The 15,209-nt window shown below is 55.8% G+C and overlaps 1 protein-coding gene across 1 annotated transcript in view; it reads left to right on the top strand.

Annotated features, from left to right (window-relative positions):
* LOC137312037 (collagen alpha-1(XI) chain-like) overlaps nucleotides 1-15,209 on the top strand; it is a gene marked incomplete at both ends in the record, with an annotated part of 196,628 nt that overhangs the window by 116,655 nt on the left and 64,764 nt on the right. The window contains one exon of the mRNA XM_067978829.1: nucleotides 9,226-9,282. Coding sequence (XP_067834930.1) covers nucleotides 9,226-9,282 — 57 coding nt within the window. The remainder of the gene's footprint in view (nucleotides 1-9,225; nucleotides 9,283-15,209) is intronic.

Here is a 15,209-nt window from a genome sequence, read left to right as displayed (position 1 = left end):
TGGGAGTGCGGGGTCAGTTTGGGAGTGCGGGGTCAGTTTGGGAGTGCTGGGTCAGTTTGGGAGTGCGGGGTCAGTTTGGGAGTGCTGGGTCAGTTTGGGAGTGCGGGGTCAGTTTGGGAGTGCAGGGTCAGTTTTGGAGTTTGGGTTCAGTTTGGGAGTGCGGGGTCAGTTTGGGAGTGCGGGGTCAGTTTGGGAGTGTGGGGTCAGTTTGGGAGTGCGGGGTCAGTTTGGGAGTGTTGGGTCAGTTTGGGAGTGCAGGGTCAGTTTGGGAGTGCGGGTTCTGTTTGGGAGTGCAGGGTCAGTTTGAGAGTGCGGGGTCAGTTTTGGAGTGCGGGGTCAGTTTGGGAGTGGAGGGTCAGTTTGGGAGTGCAGGGTGAGTTTGGGAGTGTTTGGTCAGTTTGGGAGTGCGGGGTCAGGTTGGGAGTGTTTGGTCAGTTTGGGAGTGTTGGGTCAGTTTGGGAGTGTTGGGTCAGTTTGGGAGTGTTGGGTCAGTTTGGGAGTGCGTGGTCAGTTTGGGTGTTTTGGATCAGTTTGGGAGTGTTGGGTCAGTTTGGGAGTGCTGGGTCAGTTTGGGAGTATTTGGTCAGTTTGGAAGTTTTGGATCAGTTTGGGAGTGTTGGGTTAGTTTGGGAGTGCGGGGTCAGTTTGGGAGTGCGGGGTCAGTATTGGAGTGCGGGGTCAGTTTGGGAGTATTGGGTCAGTTTGGGAGTGTTGGGTCAGTTTGGAAGTATTGGGTCAGTTTGGGAGTGCTGGGTCAGTTTGGGAGTATTGGGTCAGTTTAGGAGTGCTGGGTCAGTTTAGGAGTGCTGGGTCAGTTTGGGAGTGCGGGGTTAGTTTGGGAGTGTTGGGTCAGTTTTGGAGTGCGGGGTCAGTTTTGGAGTGCTGGGTCAGTTTGGGAGTATTGGGTCAGTTTGGGAGTGTTGGGTCAGTTTGGGAGTGTTGGGTCAGTTTGGGAGTGCTGGGTCAGTTTAGGAGTGCTGGGTCAGTTTGGGAGTGCGGGGTTAGTTTGGGAGTGTTGGGTCAGTTTTGGAGTGCGGGGTCAGTTTTGGAGTGCTGGGTCAGTTTGGGAGTGTTGGGACAGTTTGGGAGTGCGGGGTCAGTTTGGGAGTGCGGGGTCAGTTTAGGAGTGCGGGGTCAGTTTGGGAGTGTTGGGTCAGTTCGGGAGTGTTGGGACAGTTCGGGAGTGTTGGGACAGTTTGGGAGTGTTGGGACAGTTCGGGAGTGTTGGGACAGTTTGGGAGTGTTGGGTCAGTTTGGGAGTGTTGGGTCAGTTTGGGAGTGCGGGGTCAGTTTGGGAGTGCTGGGTCACTTTGGGAGTGCAGGTTCAGTTTGGGAGTGCAGGGTCAGAATGGGAGTGCGGGGGCAGTTTGAGAGTGCAGGGTCAGTTTGAGAGTTCGGGGTCAGTTTGGGAGTGCGGGGTCAGTTTGGGAGTGCTGGGTCAGTTTGGGAGTGGAGGGTCAGTATGAGACTGTTGGGTCAGTTCGGGAGTGCAGGGTCAGTTTGGGAGTGCTGGGTCAGTATGAGACTGTTGGGTCAGTTTGGGAGTGCAGGGTCAGGTTGGGAGGGCCGGGTCAGTTTGGGAGTGCGGGGTCAGTTTGGGAGTGCTGGGTCAGTTTGGGAGTGCTGGATCAGTTTGGGAGTGCGAGGTCAGTTTGAGATTGTTGGGTCAGTTTGAGATTGTTGGGTCAGTTTGGGAGTGCTGGGTCAGTTTGGGAGTGTTGGGTCAGTTTGTGAGTGTTGGGTCAGTTTGGGAGTGCGGGGTCAGTTTGGGAGTGCTGGGTCAGTTTGGGAGTGCGGGGTCAGTTTGGGAGTGCGGGGTCAGTTTGGGAGTGCGGGGTCAGTTTGGGAGTGTTGGGTCAGTTTGGGAGTGCGGGGTCAGTTTGGGAGTGTTGGGTCAGTTTGGGAGTGCGGGGTCAGTTTGGGAGTGCGGGGTCAGTTTGGGAGTGCGGGGTCAGTTTGGGAGTGTTGGGTCAGTTTGGTAGTGCGGGGTCAGTTTTGGAGTGTTGGGTCTGTATTGGAGTGCGGGGTCAGTTTGGGTGTTCTTGGTCAGTTTCGGAGTGCTGGGTCAGTTTGGGAGTGCAGGGTCATTATGAGACCGTGGGGTCAGTTTGGGAGTGTTTGTTCAGTTGGGAGTGTTGGGTCAGTTTGGGAGTGTTGGGTCAGTTTGGGAGTATTGGGTCAGTTTGGGAGTGCTGGGTCAGTTTGGGAGTATTGGGTCAGTTTAGGAGTGCCGGGTCAGTTTGGGAGTGCGGGGTCAGTTTGGGAGAGCTGGGTCAGTTTGGGAGTGCAGAGTCAGGTTGGGAGTGCCGGGTCACTTTGGGAGTGCAGGTTCAGTTTGGGAGTGCAGGGTCACTATGGGAGTGCGGGGTCAGTTTGAGAGTGCAGGGTCAGTTTGAGAGTGCGGGGTCAGTTTGGGAGTGCGGGGTCAGTTTGGGAGTGTTGGGTCAGTTTGGGAATGCAGGGTCAGGTTGGGAGGGCCGGGTCAGTTTGGGAGTGCGGGGTCAGTTTGGGAGTGCTGGGTCAGTTTGGGAGTGCTGGGTCAGTTTGGGAGTGCGAGGTCAGTTTGAGATTGTTGGGTCAGTTTGGGAGTGCTGGGTCAGTTTGGGAGTGCTGGGTCAGTATGAGACTGTTGGGTCAGTTTGGGAATGCAGGGTCAGGTTGGGAGGGCCGGGTCAGTTTGGGAGTGCGGGGTCAGTTTGGGAGTGCTGGGTCAGTTTGGGAGTGCTGGGTCAGTTTGGGAGTGCGAGGTCAGTTTGAGATTGTTGGGTCAGTTTGGGAGTGCTGGGTCAGTTTGGGAGTGCTGGGTCAGTATGAGACTGTTGGGTCAGTTTGGGAATGCAGGGTCAGGTTGGGAGGGCCGGGTCAGTTTGGGAGTGTGGGGTCAGTTTGGGAGTGCTGGGTCAGTTTGGGAGTGCGAGGTCAGTTTGAGATTGTTGGGTCAGTTTGGGAGTGCTGGGTCAGTTTGGGAGTGTTGGGTCAGTTTGTGAGCGTTGGGTCAGTTTGGGAGTGCTGGGTCAGTTTGGGAGTGCGGGGTCAGTTTGGGAGTGCGGGGTCAGTTTGGGAGTGTTGGGTCAGTTTGGGAGTGCGGGGTCAGTTTGGGAGTGCGGGGTCAGTTTGGGAGTGCGGGGTCAGTTTGGGAGTGTTGGGTCAGTTTGGGAGTGCGGGGTCAGTTTGGGAGTGCGGGGTCAGTTTGGGAGTGCTGGGTCAGTTTGGGAGTGCTGGGTCAGTTTGGGAGTCTTGGGTCAGTTTGGGAGTGGAGGGTCAGTTTGGGAGTGTTGGGTCAGTTTGGGAGTGTTGGGTCAGTTTGGGAGTATTGGGTCAGTTTGGGAGTGCTGCGTCAGTTTGGGAGTGTTGGGTCAGTTTAGGAGTGCTGGGTCAGTTTGGGAGTGCGGGGTTAGTTTGGGAGTGTTGGATCAGTTTTGGAGTGCGGGGTCAGTTTGAAAGTGTTGGGTCAGTTTAGGAGTGCTGAGTCAGTTTGGGAGTGCGGGGTCAGTTTGAAAGTGTTGGGTCAGTTTGGGAGTGCTGGGTCAGTTTGGGAGTGCGGGGTCAGTTTGGGAGTGCGGGGTCAGTTTGGGAGTGCGGGGTCAGTTTGGGAGTGCGGGGTCAGCTTGGGAGTGTTGGGTCAGTTTGGGAGTGTTGGGTCAGTTTGGGAGTGCGGGGTCAGTTTGGGAGTGCGGGGTCAGTTTGGGAGTGCGGGGTCAGTTTGGGAGTGCGGGGTCAGTTTGGGAGTGCGGGGTCAGTTTGGGAGTGCGGAGTCAGTTTGGGAGTATTTGGTCAGTTTGGGAGTTTTGGATCAGTTTGGAAGTGTTGGTTCAGTTTGGGAATGTGGGGTCAGTTTGGGAGTGCGGGGTCAGTTTGGGAGTGCTGGTAAAGTTTGGGAGTGTTGGGTCAGTTTCGGAGTGTTGTGTCAGTTTGGGAGTGTGGGTCAATTTGGGAGTGTTGTGTCAGTTTGGGAGTGTTTGGCCAGTTTGGGAGTGTTGGGTCAGTTTGGGAGTGACGGGTCAGTTTGGGAGTGCAGGGTCAGTTTGGGAGTGCGGGGTCACTTTGGGAGTGCGGGGTCACTTTGGGAGTGTGGGGTCAGTTTGGGAGTGCGGGGTCAGTTTGGGAGTGTTGGGTCAGTTTGGGAGTGCGGGGTCAGTTTGGGAGTGCGGGGTCAGTTTGTGAGTGCGGGGTCAGTTTGGTAGTGCGGGGTCAGTTTTGGAGTGAGGGGTCAGTATGGGAGTGCGGGGTCAGTTTGGGAGTGCTGGGATAGTTTGGGAGTGCGGGGTCAGTTTGGGAGTGTTGGGTCAGTTTGGGAGTGCGGGGTCAGTTTGGGAGTGCAGGGTCAATTTGGGAGTGCTGGGTTAGTTTGGGAGTGAGGGGTCAGTTTGGGAGTGCACGGTCAGTTTTGGATTGCAGGGTCAATTTGGGAGTTTTGGGTCAGTTTGGGAGTGCTGGGTCAATTTGGGAGTGCAGGGTCAGTTTGGGAGCGCGGGGTCAGTTTGGGAGCGCGGTGTCAGTTTGAGAGTGCGGGGTCAGTTTGGGAGCGCGGGGTCAGTTTGGGAGTGAGGGGTCAGTTTGGGAGTGCACGGTCAGTTTGGGAGTGCAGGGTCAGTTTGGGAGTGAGGGGTCAGATTTGGAGTGCTGGGTCAATTTGGGAGTGCAGGGTCAGTTTGGGAGTGCGGGGTCAGTTTGGGAGCGCGGGGTCAGTTTGAGAGTGCGGGGTCAGTTTGGGAGTGAGGGGTCAGTTTGGGAGTGCACGGTCAGTTTGGGATTGCAGGGTCAGTTTGGGAGTTTTGGGTCAGTTTGGGAGTGCGGGGTCAGTTTGGGAGTGCGGGGTCAGTTTGGGAGTGCGGGGTCAGTTTGGGAGTGCTGGGTCAGTTTGGGAGTATTTGGTCAGTTTGGGAGTTTTGGATCAGTTTGGGAGTGCAGGGTCAGTTTGGGAGTGCAGGGTCAGTTTGGGAGTGCAGGGTCAGTTTGGGAGTGCGGGGTCAGTTTGGGAGTGCGGGGTCAGTTTGGGAGTGCGGGGTCAGTTTGGGAGTGCGGGGTCAGTTTGGGAGTGCGGGGTCAGTTTGGGAGTGCGGGGTCAGTTTGGGAGTGTTGGGTCAGTTTGGGAGTGTTGGGTCAGTTTGGGAGTGCGGGGTCAGTTTGGGAGTGTTGGGACAGTTTGGGAGTGTTGGGTCACTTTGGGAGTTCTTGGTCAGTTTGGGAGTGCGGGGTCAGATTGGGAGTGCGGGTTCAGTTTGGGAGTGCGGGGTCAGTTTGGGAGTGCGGGGTCAGTTTGGGAGTGCGGGGTCAGTTTGGGAGTGTTGGGTCAGTTTGGGAGTGTTGGGTCAGTTTGGGAGTGCGGGGTCAGTTTGGGAGTGTTGGGTCAGTTTGGGAGTGCGGGGTCAGTTTGGGAGTGTGGGGTCAGTTTGGGAGTGCGGGGTCAGTTTGGGAGTGTGGGGTCAGTTTGGGAGTGTTGGGTCAGTTTGGGAGTGCGGGGTCAGTTTGGGAGTGCGGAGTCAGTTTGGGAGTGCGGGGTCAGTTTGGGAGTGTTGGGTCACTTTGGGAGTGCGGGGTCAGTTTGGGAGTGTTGGGTCAGTTTGGGAGTGTTGGGTCAGTTTGGGAGTGTTGAGTCAGTTTGGGAGTGTTGGGTCAGTTTGCGAGTGTTCGGTCACTTTGGGAGTGCGGGGTCAGTTTGGGAGTGCAGGGTCAATTTGGGTGTGTTGGGTCAGTTTGGGAGTGTTTGGTCAGTTTGGGAGTGTTGGATCAGTTTGGGAGTGTTGGGTCAGTTTGGGAGTGTTGGATCAGTTTGGGAGTGCTGGGTCAGGTTGGGAGTGTTGGGTCAGTTTGGGAGTGTTGGGTCAGTTTGGGAGTGCTGGGTCAGTTTGGGAGTGTTGGGTCAGTTTGGGAGTGCTGGGTCAGTTTGGGAGTGCTGGGTCAGTTTGGGAGTGGAGGGTCAGTTTGGGAGTGTTGGGTCAGTTTGGGAGTGTTGGGTCAGTTTGGGAGTGTTGGGTCAGTTTGGGAGTGGAGGGTCAGTTTGGGAGTGTTGGGTCGATTTTGGTGTGTTGGGTCAGTTTGGGAGTGGAGGGTCAGTTTGGGAGTGTTGGGTCAGTTTGGGAGTGTTGGGTCGATTTGGGTGTGTTGGGTCAGTTTGGGAGTGGAGGGTCAGTTTGGGAGTGTTGGGTCAGTTTGGGAGTGTTGGGTCAGTTTGGGAGTGCTGGGTCAGTTTGGGAGTGTTGGATCAGTTTGGGAGTGTTGGTTCAGTTTGGGAGTGTTGGGTCAGTTTGGGAGTGTTGGTTCAGTTTGGGAGTGTTGGGTCAGTTTGGGAGTGTTGGGTCAGTTTGGGAGTGTTGGGTCGATTTGGGTGTGTTGGGTCAGTTTGGGAGTGGAGGGTCAGTTTGGGAGTGTTGGGTCAGTTTGGGGGTGTTCGTTCAGTTTGGGAGTGCTGGGTCAGTTTGGGAGTGCTGGGTCAGTTTGGGAGTGTTGGATCAGTTTGGGAGTGTTGGTTCAGTTTGGGAGTGCGGGGTCAGTTTGGGAGTGTTGGTTCAGTTTGGGAGTGCGGGGTCAGTTTGGGAGTGTTGGGTCAGTTTGGGAGTGGAGGGTCAGTTTGGGAGTGTTGGGTCAGTTTGGGAGTGGAGGGTCAGTTTGGGAGTGTTGGGTCAGTTTGGGAGTGCTGGGTCAGTTTGGGAGTGTTGGGTCAGTTTGGGAGTGGAGCGTAAGTTTGGGAGTGGAGGGTCAGTTTGGGAGTGGAGGGTCAGTTTGGGAGTGCTGGGTCAGTTTGGGAGTGTAGTTCAGTTTGGGAGTGCTGGGTCAGTTTGGGAGTGGAGGGTCAGTTTGGGAGTGTTGGTTCAGTTTGGGAGTGTTGGTTCAGTTTGGGAGTGCTGGGTCAGTTTGGGAGTGCTGGGTCAGTTTGGGAGTGGAGGGTCAGTTTGGGAGTGTTGGGTCAGTTTGGGAGTGTTGTTTCAGTTTGGGAGTGCGGGGTTAGTTTGGGAGTGGAGGGTCAGTTTGAGTGTTGGTTCAGTTTGGGAGTGCTGGGTCAGTTTGGGAGTGCTGGGTCAGTTTGGGAGTGGAGGGTCAGTTTGGGAGTGGAGGGTCAGTTTGGGAGTGGAGGGTCAGTTTGGGAGTGCTGGGTCAGTTTGGGAGTGTTGGGTCAGTTTGGGAGTGCTGGGTCAGTTTGGGAGTGGAGGGTCAGTTTGGGAGTGGAGGGTCAGTTTGGGAGTGCTGGGTCAGTTTGGGAGTGTTGGGTCAGTTTGGGAGTGCTGGGTCAGTTTGGGAGTGGAGGGTCAGTTTGGGAGTGCTGGGTCAGTTTGGGAGTGCTGGGTCAGTTTGGGAGTGTTGGGTCAGTTTGGGAGTGCTGGGTCAGTTTGGGAGTGCTGGGTCAGTTTGGGAGTGGAGGGTCAGTTTGGGAGTGTTGGTTCAGTTTGGAGTGCTGGGTCAGTTTGGGAGTGGAGGGTCAGTTTGGGAGTGTTGGTTCAGTTTGGAGTGCTGGGTCAGTTTGGGAGTGGAGGGTCAGTTTGGGAGTGCTGGGTCAGTTTGGGAGTGCTGGGTCAGTTTGGGAGTGTTGGGTCAGTTTGGGAGTGTTGGGTCAGTTTGGGAGTGTTGGGTCAGTTTGGGAGTGTTGGTTCAGTTTGGAGTGCTGGGTCAGTTTGGGAGTGGAGGGTCAGTTTGGGAGTGTTGGTTCAGTTTGGAGTGCTGGGTCAGTTTGGGAGTGGAGGGTCAGTTTGGGAGTGTTGGTTCAGTTTGGAGTGCTGGGTCAGTTTGGGAGTGGAGGGTCAGTCTGGGAGTGTTGGGTCAGTTTGGGAGTGTTGGGTCAGTTTGGGAGTGGAGGGTCAGTCTGGGAGTGTTGGGTCAGTTTGGGAGTGGAGGGTCAGTCTGGGAGTGTTGGGTCAGTTTGCGAGTGCTGGGTCAGTTTGGGAGTGGAGGGTCAGTCTGGGAGTGTTGGTTCAATATGGTCCATCATTCCCAAAGAACTGTATAAAACACTAGTTCGGCCACAGCTTGAGTACTGGGTACAGTTCTGGTCACCACATTACAGGAAAGATGTGATTGCACTCGAGAGGGTGCAGAGGAGATTTACGAGGATGTTGCCAGGACTGGAGAATTTTAGCTGTGATGACAGATTGGATAGACTGGGGTTGTTTTCTTTGGAACAGAGGAGGCTGAGGGGAGATTTAATTGAGGTATAAAATTATGAGGGGATTCGATAGAGTGGATAGGGAGGACCTATTTCCATTAGCAGAGGGGTCAGTGACCAGGGGGCATAGATTTAAAGTGATTGGTCGAAGGATTAGAGGGGAGCGGAGGAGAAATGTTTTCACCCAGAGGGTGACCCATCATTCCCAAATTGACCCTGCATTCCAAAATTGACCCATCACTCACAAACGGACTTGGCACTCCCAGATGACCCATCGCTGGGTCAAAATCCTGGAACTCCCTTCCTAACAGCACTGTGGGAGAACCTTCACCACACGGACTGCAGCGGTTCAAGAAGGCGGCTCACCACCACCTTCTCAAGGGGCAATTAGGGATGGGCAATAAATGCCGGCCTCGCCAGCGACGCCCACATCCCATGAACGAATAAAAATGCCCGTACCTGTTGCACATACTCATGGAATTACATCGAGACTACAGCACAGAAACAGGCCATTCGGCCCCACTGGTCTGTCCCGGTGTTTATTCTCCACACGAGCCTCCTCCCTCCCCTCTCCATCTCACCCTATCAGCATCTCCTTCCATTCCTCTCTCCCTCATGTGTTTATCGAGCTTCCCCTTAAATCCATCTACACTATTCACCTCAACCTCTCCTTGTGGGAGTGAGTTCCACATTCTCACCACTCTCTGGGTGAAGAAGTTTCTCCTGCATTTTGTTGTCCGTAACTTGTAAATCAGAGAATCATAGAATCCCACAGCACAGAAGGAGGCCATTCGACCCATTGTGCCTTTGAAAGACCTATCCAATTCGTCCCACTCCCCAACAAATTTTTCCCCTTCGAGTATTTCTCCAATTCCCATTTGAAAGTTATTATTGAATCTGCTTCCACCGCCCTTTCAGGCAGCACATTCCAGATCAGAACAACTCGCTGCGTAAAAAACATTCTCCTCATCTCCCCTCTGGTTCTTTTGCCAATGACCTTAAACCTGTGTCCTCTGGTCACCGACCCTCCTGCCTTAAATATGACCCCTCGAGTTCTGTAGAAGGGCAGCAGAGCGTCCTTGGATTTGGAGTGAGATGGATCCTGATTTGCTTTTTGTTCTCTCTAGATTGCAATGCGGGGTCCCAGTGGACCAATGGGGCTGACGGGGAGATCAGGTCCGGTGGTAAGTTATTGACGATATTGGGTTTTGGACCTTTCCCACGTTCTCCATATTCTTCCTTTCTTTAAATCTCATTCCGGCTCGACCGGACTTCAGACATCGGCAGCCAATTGGGACCGATTTACGGTTGGGAAAATCGGCCTTGATGAGGCTTTGAGGGGCCCAGATCAATCCGCTCGAGAGCTTTCCGGCCCCGTTACCCCGGCAACCAGCCAGCCGTGACCCTCAAAGGGGGTCCGAACTCGGGACAGTCCAGGGGTCTGCCTAAAACCGGCGGTCAGCCTCACTCCAACTCGAACCCACAGGCCTGAGATTGAAGAGTGAAGCAAGAGTGAGGGGGGAGAGGAGAGGAGGGAGAGGAGAGGAGGGGCAGTGAGGTGAGGACAGTGCATCACTCCCTCAGTACTGACCCTCCGACAGTGCAGCATTCCCTCAGTATTGACCCTCCGACAGTGCAGCACTCCCTCAGTACTGACCCTCCGACAGTGCAGCACTCCCTCAGTACTGACCCTCCGACAGTGCAGCGCTCCCTCAGTACTGACCCTCCGACAGTGCAGCACTCCCTCAGTACTGACCCTCCGACAGTGCAGCGCTCCCTCAGTACTGACCCTCCGAAAGTGCAGCTCTCCCTCAGTACTGACCCTCCGACAGTGCAGCACTCCCTCAGTACTGACCCTCCGACAGTGCAGCACTCCCTCAGTACTGACCCTCCGACAGTGCAGCACTCCCTCAGTACTGACCCTCCGACAGTGCAGCACTCCCTCAGTACTGACCCTCCGACAGTGCAGCACTCCCTCAGTACTGACCCTCCGACAGTGCAGCGCTCCCTCAGTACTGACCCTCCGACAGTGCAGCGCTCCCTCAGTACTGACCCTCCGACAGTGCAGCACTCCCTCAGTACTGACCCTCAGACAGTGCAGCGCTCCCTCAGTACTGACCCACCGACAGTGCAGCACTCCCTCAATACTGACCCTCCGACAGTGCAGCACTCCCTCAGTACTGACCCTCCGACAGTGCGGCACTCCCTCAGTACTGACCCTCAGACAGTGCAGCGCTCCCTCAGTACTGACCCTCCGACAGTGCGGCACTCCCTCAGTACTGACCCTCAGACAGTGCAGCACTCCCTCAGTACTGACCCTCAGACAGTGCAGCGCTCCCTCAGTACTGACCCTCCGACAGTGCGGCACTCCCTCAGTACTGACCCTCAGACAGTGCAGCGCTCCCTCAGTACTGACCCTCCGACAGTGCGGCACTCCCTCAGTACTGACCCTCCGACAGTGCGGCACGCCCTCAGTACCGACCCTCCGACAGTGCGGCGCTCCCTCAGTACTGACCCTCCGACAGTGCAGCACTCCCTCAGTACTGACCCTCCGACAGTGCGGCACTCCCTCAGTACTGACCCTCAGACAGTGCAGCGCTCCCTCAGTACTGACCCTCCGACAGTGCAGCACTCCCTCAGTACTGACCCTCCGACGGTGCGGCACTCCCTCAGTACTGACCCTCCGACAGTGCGGCACTCCCTCAGTACTGACCCTCCGACAGTGCAGCACTCCCTCAGTACTGACCCTCCGACAGTGCGGCACTCCCTCAGTACTGACCCTCCGACAGTGCAGCGCTCCCTCAGTACTGACCCTCCGACAGTGCAGCACTCCCTCAGTACTGACCCTCCGACAGTGCGGCACTCCCTCAGTACTGACCCTCCGACAGTGCGGCACTCCCTCAGTACTGACCCTCCGACAGTGCGGCACTCCCTCAGTACTGACCCTCCGACAGTGCGGCACTCCCTCAGTACTGCACTGGGAGTCTCTGGAGTGGGACCTTGAACCCACGACCTTCTGACTCAGAGGCAAGTGAGGGACGAATGAGTTCGTTTTGGAGAAAAGCCGGGAGATTTCCCAGATTTTCTTAAAATTGGAATTTCTCCCATAATTTCTTCCAATTCCTCCCATTTTGCACCTTTAACGCAGTGAAACCTCCCAGGGTGCTTTATTGGAGAGTAAACCAGACAGAGATTGACACCGAGACACATCAGGAGATATTAGGACAGGAGACCACAAGCTTGGTCAAAGAGGGAGGTTTTAAGGAGGGTCTTAAAGGAGGAGAGAGAGGGGGAGAGGGGGAGAGGTTCAGGGAGGGAATTCCAGAGCTCAGGGCCCAGGCAGCTGAAGGAACGGCCGCCAATGGTGGAGCGATTAAAATCGGGGATGGACAAGAGGCCGGAATTGGAGGAGCGCAAAGATCTCGGAGGGGTGTAGGGCTGGAGGGGGTTACAGAGATAGGGAGGGGTGTGGGGCTGGAGGGGGTTCCAGAGATAGGGAGGGGTGTGGGGCTGGAGGGGGTTACAGAGATAGGGAGGGGTGTGGGGCTGGAGGGGGTTACAGAGATAGGGAGGGGTGTGGGGCTGGAGGGGGTTACAGAGATAGGGAGGGGTGTGGGGCTGGAGGGGGTTACAGAGATAGGGAGGGGTGTGGGGCTGGAGGAGGTTACAGAGATAGGGAGGGGCGAGGGGCTGGAGGGGGTTACAGAGATAGGGAGGGGCGAGGGGCTGGAGGGGGTTACAGAGATAGGGAGGGGTGTAGGGCTGGAGGGGGTTACAGAGATAGGGAGGGGTGTGGGGCTGGAGGGGGTTACAGAGATAGGGAGGGGTGTGGGGCTGGAGGGGGTTACAGAGATAGGGAGGGGTGTGGGGCTGGAGGAGGTTACAGAGATAGGGAGGGGTGTAGGGCTGGAGGGGGTTACAGAGATAGGGAGGGGTGTAGGGCTGGAGGGGGTTACAGAGATAGGGAGGGGTGTAGGGCTGGAGGGGGTTACAGAGATAGGGAGGGGTGCAGGGCTGGAGGAGGTTACAGAGATAGGGAGGGGCGAGGGGCTGGAGGGGGTTACAGAGATAGGGAGGGGTGTAGGGCTGGAGGGGGTTACAGAGATAGGGAGGGGTGTCGGGCTGGAGGGGGTTACAGAGATAGGGAGGGGTGTGGGGCTGGAGGAGGTTACAGAGATAGGGAGGGGTGTGGGGCTGGAGGGGGTTACAGAGATAGGGAGGGGTGTGGGGCTGGAGGGGGTTACAGAGATAGGGAGGGGTGTGGGGCTGGAGGGGGTTACAGAGATAGGGAGGGGTGTAGGGCTGGAGGAGGTTACAGAGATAGGGAGGGGTGTGGGGCTGGAGGGGGTTACAGAGATAGGGAGGGGTGTGGGGCTGGAGGGGGTTACAGAGATAGGGAGGGGTGTGGGGCTGGAGGAGGTTACAGAGATAGGGAGGGGTGTGGGGCTGGAGGGGGTTACAGAGATAGGGAGGGGTGTGGGGCTGGAGGGGGTTACAGAGATAGGGAGGGGTGTGGGGCTGGAGGGGGTTACAGAGATAGGGAGGGGTGTAGGGCTGGAGGGGGTTACAGAGATAGGGAGGGGTGTGGGGCTGGAGGGGGTTACAGAGATAGGGAGGGGTGTGGGGCTGGAGGGGGTTACAGAGATAGGGAGGGGTGTGGGGCTGGAGGGGGTTACAGAGATAGGGAGGGGTGTGGGGCTGGAGGAGGTTACAGAGATAGGGAGGGGTGTGGGGCTGGAGGGGGTTACAGAGATAGGGAGGGGTGTGGGGCTGGAGGGGGTTACAGAGATAGGGAGGGGTGTAGGGCTGGAGGGGGTTACAGAGATAGGGAGGGGTGTAGGGCTGGAGGGGGTTACAGAGATAGGGAGGGGTGTCGGGCTGGAGGGGGTTACAGAGATAGGGAGGGGTGTGGGGCTGGAGGAGGTTACAGAGATAGGGAGGGGTGTGGGGCTGGAGGGGGTTACAGAGATAGGGAGGGGTGTGGGGCTGGAGGGGGTTACAGAGATAGGGAGGGGTGTGGGGCTGGAGGGAGTTACAGAGATAGGGAGGGGTGTGGGGCTGGAGGGGGTTACAGAGATAGGGAGGGGGGTGAGGCCAGGGAGGGATTTGAACATGAGGATGAGAATTTTAAAATCGAGGTGTTCCTGGACCGGGAGCCAGTGTGGGTCAGTGAGCTCAGGGGGTGATGGGTGAACGGGACTCGGGGTGAGTTAGGATACGGGGGGGCAGAGTTTTGGATGAGCTGAAGTTTACGGAGAGTGGGAGAGTGAGTCAGACTTGGGTCTCGTTGCTAATTGTGATTGCAGTCCCTTTTAAAGTCGATCTTTCTATTTGGAGACAGGCAGGGTCAGAATCTCTCGATTCCAGTCATGCCAATTGCGGAAACTGCTGTTTTAAGCGATCGTTCGTTTCTGTCTCATTTTCACACGTTGAACAGTAGCTTCCCTTCCTGAGTCGAGCTGACCAGTGTTTTAATCAGACTAGACTGCTCCACTCAGGAAAAGGCACTTCCGTCTGCTCCACCGCGGTATTTAGTCTGCTTCCCTCCCATCTCCAAGTGTTGGAAGAAGTTGGAAGGTGCCGAGAGTTTTTTTTGAGTCCTCTGAGGGGGTTTGATTGCAGAGTGCGGTCTGAACAGACCCGACACAGCGCTGACTCCGCTGGTCGGCAGCAGGGAAAGGCTGGGAACACATGGATCGAATCAGTGGGCCCGACAGCAAGTATCCAAACTCTGCTGTAACCAGAAACGGAATCTCTCGATGAAATCCTCGACAAAAAGCATGAACGAACCTTTCTGTGGGCCTCATCTTCAACCGCGAAACTCGACGTTTGGCTAATCTCTCACTGTCACTTTACAAAGATTACATTTCATGTCACCTTCAAGCCAGGCATTCCTCGTCCAGACATGTTCAACTTTGGAACACTGATGTTTTGTCTGTCAACACAGGAACAAAGGAACAGGAGGAGGCCATTCAGCCCCTCGGGCCTGTTCCACCGTTCATAGGAACAAAGGAACAGGAGGAGGCCATTCAGCCCCTCAAGCCTGTTCCACCGTTCATAGGAACAAAGGAACAGGAGGAGGCCATTCAGCCCCTCGAACCTGTTCCACCGTTCAATAAGATCACGTCTGATCTGTATCTTAACCCCATTTCCCCTCCTTTGCTCCGTATCCCTTGATACCCAACAAAAATCCATCGATCTCAGTCTTGAAAGCTCCAATTGACCCCCAGCATCCACAGCCTTTTGGGGGAGAGAGTTCCAGATTTCCACTCCCCTTTGTGTGAAGAAATGCTTCCTGACATCACCCCTGAACAGCCGAGCTCTAATTTTAAGATTATTCCCCCTTGTTCTGGACTCTCCCACCAGAGGAAATAGTTTCTCTCTATCGACCCGATCAAATCCTTTAATCATCTTAAACCCCTCGATTAGATCAGCCCTCAATCTTCTAAACTCGAGGGAATACAAGCCCAGTCTCTGCAACCTGTCCTCGTAATTTAACCCTTTTATCCCCGTTTACCGGGTACATCTGCCGGACACCAATGAAATGCCTTGATTAGCTCGGTCATCTGTGACAACTTAACAACTGCCCTCTCCCTGCCCCCCCCATAACCTTTGCCCCCCGGATACCGTGGGCCTGGCGGCTGGGATGGCCCACAGGACATGAGTTCAAACCCCACCAGGGCAAGTCGTAAAACTGATCCAATAAACTCTGGTCATTTGTGGGGCCGGTCTCGGTAAAAGTGACCGTGAAACTGTCGGATTGTCGTAAAAACCCAACTGGTTCACTAATGTCCTTTAGGGAAGGAAACCTGCCGTCCTTACCCGGTCTGGGCCTATATGTGACTCCAGTCCCACACCAACGTGGCTGACCCTTAACCTCCCTCTGGAGTGTCCGAGCGAGACACTCAGTTTGTATCAAACCCGCTCCCAGTGGTTCAAGAAGAAGGCCCAGCACCACCTTCTCAGGGCAACTGGGGATGGGCAATAAATGCCGGCCTTGCCAGCGACGCCCACATCCGGTGGATCTATTAAAACAAATTCTCCGTGTGCGCCTGTAGCCGGCCTCTGATCGCCTCTGATCGCCTCGGTGCCTCCGATCGCCTCGGTGCCT

This window comes from Heptranchias perlo, unplaced genomic scaffold (assembly GCF_035084215.1).
Source record: "Heptranchias perlo isolate sHepPer1 unplaced genomic scaffold, sHepPer1.hap1 HAP1_SCAFFOLD_394, whole genome shotgun sequence".
NCBI classification, from domain to species: domain Eukaryota; kingdom Metazoa; phylum Chordata; class Chondrichthyes; order Hexanchiformes; family Hexanchidae; genus Heptranchias; species Heptranchias perlo.
Note: the sequence above shows the minus strand (reverse complement) of the source record. Positions and strands in the feature narration are given on the sequence as shown.